At 29.5% G+C, this 5,787-nt stretch overlaps 1 protein-coding gene across 1 annotated transcript in view; it reads left to right on the top strand.

Annotated features, from left to right (window-relative positions):
* LOC109820495 (glutamine synthetase nodule isozyme-like) overlaps positions 1,174-5,787 on the top strand; it is a 9,881-nt gene continuing 5,267 nt past the window's right edge. Inside the window, exons 1-4 of the mRNA XM_020386649.1 lie at positions 1,174-1,305; positions 1,399-1,438; positions 1,679-1,782; positions 1,872-1,920. Coding sequence (XP_020242238.1) covers positions 1,232-1,305; positions 1,399-1,438; positions 1,679-1,782; positions 1,872-1,920 — 267 coding nt within the window. The 5' untranslated portion in view covers positions 1,174-1,231. The remainder of the gene's footprint in view (positions 1,306-1,398; positions 1,439-1,678; positions 1,783-1,871; positions 1,921-5,787) is intronic.

Below are 5,787 nucleotides of genomic sequence, written 5' to 3'. Positions count from 1 at the left end.
TACTCAGGTTCTTTGGCCCCACCATATTTCTAACCAGGACTGGGTCGAGCTTCGCCGAACCAACCTCGACCCGGGCCCGAAGCCTGGTGTGGCCGTGGGATTTTCCCAGATCCGGGCTCGGCGCTGGCCTTACCGGGTGCGGGTTTGTGGTCCGTTTAGACACCCATATAAGTGTACGCTATAACTTATTAAGTTCGTTTTCCAACACTGAGGGTGAGAGGTAACTTTATCCAATATTTATTAAACGTGTCATGTAATTTGTTAAACCAATGAGGGTAACAAAATTGTTGAAATTTATTAGGTTACAATATGTGTTGGATAGTTGGAGTTTCAAATTGAGTTGCTCTACAGAGACCCCAAATCATGGGACCCAAGGGGAGATAGGTGAGGTGTCAACCCCTGGGTGCATGATCTACTGTTCATGAACAGTAGATCATATACCCAGGGGTTGACACCTCACATGTTCCCTCTTGGATCCCATGATTTAGGGTCCCCAAGGAATTTTTCTTTCAAATTCGTACATAATAACATCTAATTTTTTAACTAAATGCGTTAAATTCGCATTCTATTATTTGTTTAAAATATAGTTCCACCTAAATGTATTACAAAAACAATGTCTAATTGCTCACCTGCAAACACGCTACAGATAAAATAAAAAGAAGAGGGAGGAGGGGGGGGGGGGGGGGGCTTTCAACTGGTGTTACTGAAATGCATTTGATACGTTAGCGTACATGCAAGAGAATACAAAAATAGATATGAGAAAACTAGATGAACACACACACACGATGCAAGAGAGTTCATGAATATGTCTATTATATCTAAAAACTTAAGATTAGATCTCTTGATCATCAAAATTGGCCTCAAATCGGTCCACTAATGTCTGCAACTATATGACCAACACATATTAATTATTTCAGATATGTATATAGATATTTCACTACCTAACACGTTCTTTACCGTATCATATTGATTACAGATTTTAGCAATTACCATCACTGACCAAACACGTGTTGGATTTCCGATGCGGTCAGATCTCGCCAGTCAGCGTAACACTGGCACAGGGATTCTTGTTTGCAATTTGGCATTAACTGCAGGACTAATTTGGGCAAAATCCGGCTACAAATCGTACTTCCGAAATCTTTTCTGCTCCCTATAAATTACGCAACGGCCCCACTTCAAAATCCATCAGAGTCGGTTTCTCTCCTATAATAAAACTCTTCAGATTTTCGCCATGTCGCTCCTCAACGATCTAATCAACCTCGACCTCGCCGATACCACCGAAAAGATCATCGCCGAATACGTATGGTAAAAATTTCTCCATTTTTTTCACTTTACACCCTAGAAATAGTTTTTTTGCACTCGGACGCCAACCCGTGATGCTCATCCATCTCGGTGCAGGATCGGGGGCTCGGGGATGGACATGAGGAGCAAAGCCAGGGTCTGTTTTGTGAACTCCTATTTGTAATTTTGACACCCACAAATCTGTCCTATTTGCGGTTTTTACCTCCGGGATCTGTATATTTGCCGAATTACCACACTGGAACTTGCGTCACTCCGTTGAAAGTTTCATAGAGCTAAATTAGCAAATATTCAGATATGAGGAGTATATTTTTGCAGTTAAGATAGATTTTGGTTATATTAGGTTGATGGGGTTGTTTTTGTAATTTGTTGGTTATAGACTCTTTCTGGGCCGGTTTCTGATCCAAAAAAGTTACCAAAGTGGAATTACGACGGATCAAGCACGGGCCAAGCGCCTGGTGATGACAGTGAAGTGATTTTATAGTAAGTGAAGTATTGAATTAATTATTTTTTTGAGTTTAATTCTTGCTTCTTTTTTTTATATAGTATTTTAATCATTTTTTGGTTAATAGTCCGCAGGCGATTTTCAAGGATCCGTTCAGGAGAGGAAATAATATTCTGGTAATATTCTTCTTGTTTTGTTTGGGATTTTGAAGGGTTAAAATAAAGGGGATGTAAATAAAGCATGATCAAAGGGCACATTCTTTTGGGTGAAGTCAGGAAAATCAGATTTGGCAAAGTTAGTTAGGATTTCTTGCCTGGAATCTTGGGATTTTAATATTTTCTTTTTTCTTTTTTACGTGAAACTTAAGTTTGATAATGTAACCACGAGTCAATAATGAATATTCATGGGCCTTTTTTTTTTGGAGAAAAACTTTTAAACCAATATGAAGTCTCTATTTTAACTTACTAGGTTTTATACACGTGCAATGTACGTGGTTAAATATTATGATTAAGTATTTTTGGCTTATTTTCTAACTAATATTTATTCTTCATTTCCACTTTAATAGTTTATGCTCATTTTTGTTTCTAAACTTTAATATTGCAATTAGTTATTTTTTTTATGTTTGTTTAAATAGGCTACACCCAATTTAAATTTTTATGTTAATATTTGAATTGATAGAAGACAAATATAATTTGAAGCTAATTTAAATTTTCATATTATTTTGATTGACATGAAACCAAGCTTTACTTGAGAAAGTACAGTGTTGCAAAAGTAAAAAAATATTGAAACAATATTATACAATGAAGGTGAATATTTAAAACCAATAAAACAAAATAATTGCTTAAAAGTATGCTAAAACGATACAAAAGAGAATATAAAGTTTGTTCCTAATCTTTGATAGATTTTATTAAAAATTATAAATTAAAGATTAATGCTAATTCTAGTATACATTGATATGATAAAAGCATCTGTACAAGCATATAAAAGTACTAAAAAAGCTTATGAAACTCCCTTCTAAAGATGCTCAAAATAATTAAACTATTTTTATAAAATATTCAGAAAACATTATCTTTTATTCCTTTTGAATTATTTTTTACTGAGCTAATATCAATCCTTCCTCACTTTTATCTTTTTCTCGAGCAATTCTAGAGTAGTATCTTCATCATCTATTCGATTGTGACATCAGACTAGAGTTGTTCTTTTTGTGCTGTTATTGTTCCTGGGCTCGTTAATCTTTTATCTTGTTGTTTAACTTCATAAAGAAGTTAAATGTATTTTCGATGTTCAACACAAACTTCTTGAAATACAGACTTTGATTTTTTTATTTCAATGAGAATAAATATTAATTTCATATATATGAAATTCTTTGTATTCCTAATTTATTACTTAAATAAGATTAGGAGCTAACTCTTTTTTTGCTACAATGAATTCTTCTGATGTACATCCAATAAGAGTTTCTGTTATTACATTTGCTCTATCCCTGTTATTTTACACAAAGATCTAAACTAAATACCTATATTTTTTATTACCAATTTGTCTTAGATTATAATATTAATATTTAATTTTTTTAGTATTTGAAGAACAAAGTATGAAATTTATGAATACTTACTAATTTTTCTTACATCTTCCATGAAGAATTCTTCTTTGATTGGGATAAAGTTATTAAATTATTCTTCAATGTAACTCAGTTGGTGCTTATTTAATAGACAAGCCTTATGTTAATGGCAATTCAAATAATTCATAGAACTTTTCTGAATTTTAGATTTATTTCCGTCATTTTCCCATCTGCAATGGAAATAGCTTGATTCTTTTGAATGACATCTCTAAACATTTTGATAGTTTCTTCATACGTAATTCATTGTATTCTTTTACTTATAAATATTATTAACATCAGATATTAATATTTTTAAATTATAATTAATTAATGCTAAGCTATTATATTAATATTATTAACATCAGATATTAATATTTTTAAATTATAATTAATTAATGCTAAGCTATTATATTATAGTCTTTTATCATTTTTATGGATTTAAACTTAAATTATAATTAATTAATGCTAAGCTATTATATTATAGTCTTTTATCATTTTTATGGATTTAAACATTTATCAATTAATGTTACTAATGTGTTTTGCTGCTTCAACTTATTAATAAAATTTTATGCAGTTGCTTTAATTTATATGGTGACGATAATTTTTAAGCTATAATATTTTAAAAAAAATTTATTTCTTAACCGGATATTTTTAATCAATTCTTATTGTTTTTGTTTACAAGTATCAACTTAGACTGTCTTTAGATGCTGAAAAGGGATAGTAAACTCTAAATTGAAAATTATATATATATATATATATATATATAGAGAGAGAGAGAGAGAGAGAGAGAGAGAGAGGGAGAACTTGTGTCCACTTAAGTGGACAAGAGCCTTGTGTCCACCAAACTTTATATCCACTCATTTAACATATAAAAAGTCACTTCATATCATGCAAGGATCCCTAGGAAATATCCAAGGGTTAAAAAGTTTGGTGGATGTCCACTTAAGTGGACACAAGTTTTGGTATATATATATATATATATATATATATATATATATATATATATATATATATAAGAAATATCTAACAGTGTTACACTTTTTTTGGCAAAATTTAAAATTTTCCAGCTTTTTTTTTTTTCTTTTTATGGTTTGGAACTATAAGGGTGTGATTTGTAATTTTTAAAACTTTGGGAGCATTTTTAAAAAGTTACTTTTTAAGTTTGATAGTTATAACTTCTATGTTTCATGTGTTTGTGGTAATTTTCAAATGTCACAATATTTCTAACAATTCTAAATTTTTGAGCCTGTTCTTTGCAATTGGTAAAACTATAGATTAATTTTTAAAAAATTGAAATTTTGGCAGTCTACCAATAGTTTTCAGATTTGATGTGTACTGGTTATAAATTTTAAAATTTTAGAGTTTTTTTTGTAATTTTTAAATTATGAAAGATTTTTTCTTCAAATTTTGTAACTTTGAGGTTAAGTTCGGTAAATTTTAAAATATTAGGTGCATGAGGGTAATCTCTTGAATTCATCTTTTGTTGTTTGTAAATTTTAAAGTTTTTATAATTTTAGGGTTGCTGTTATAATTTGAATTTTTGAGGGAGTTTTTATAATTTTTGGGACATTAGGGGTGTTAGTTAAAAATTTTAAATTCTTCAGAGGCTGCAGTTAATTTCTTAATTTCATGTTTGTTGTTTTAAGTTTTAAAATATCAGAAATTTTCAGGTGCATTATGATAATCTCTTGAATTCATCTATGTTGTTTGTAAGTCTTGAAATTTTAGAATTTTAGGTGATTGTTTGTAATTTAAATTTTTGAGGGTGTTTCTATAATTTTTGAGATAATGAGATGTTATCCGTAAATTTTAAATTCTTCGTTGTTAATTTCTTGATTTCATGTTTGTTGTTTTTAAGTTTTTAGACGTCGGGATAGTTTTATAATTTTAAACTTTTTAGGATATTTTGTGCAATTTTAAAACTTTTTAGGTTTTTTGTAATACTTTATGTATTATAGTACGTTAGCTACGTATAATATCTTTATCTTTACAAACTAATATCATAAAAAGATGTTTTATATATTTTATTAATATTATTTTTTTAAAATTGTTAAGTTATATATAGTTCACGTAGGATTAGGATAGGATATAATTATGATTAGGATAAATTAATATATAAATAAAATATTTAAAATAGCGAAAGATAATATTGACCATAAAAAGATTTTTCCGAACTCGTGTTTTTAAAGGGAGTATGATTATCGTGAACTAAAATTTTAAATTATAAACTTCATGTTAACAGAAATTATCTTATTTTACCTAGATAGAGTAAAACAAAGTAGAATTCTTGCATGGGAGTACGGGAATTTATCATCTTAATATTGATTATTAATTGGGCTAAATTTCAGAAAACCACTTGACTTTGGATGATTATCAAATGGTTACTCCTAACATTCATAATATCGTAAAATCTCTCTTAAGTTTAGTGGTTATGAGAAGACCCTCTTTA

Source organism: Asparagus officinalis, chromosome 1, assembly GCF_001876935.1.
Source record: "Asparagus officinalis chromosome 1, Aspof.V1, whole genome shotgun sequence".
Lineage (NCBI taxonomy): Eukaryota > Viridiplantae > Streptophyta > Magnoliopsida > Asparagales > Asparagaceae > Asparagus > Asparagus officinalis.
This window is presented reverse-complemented; position numbering and strand designations above follow the sequence as displayed.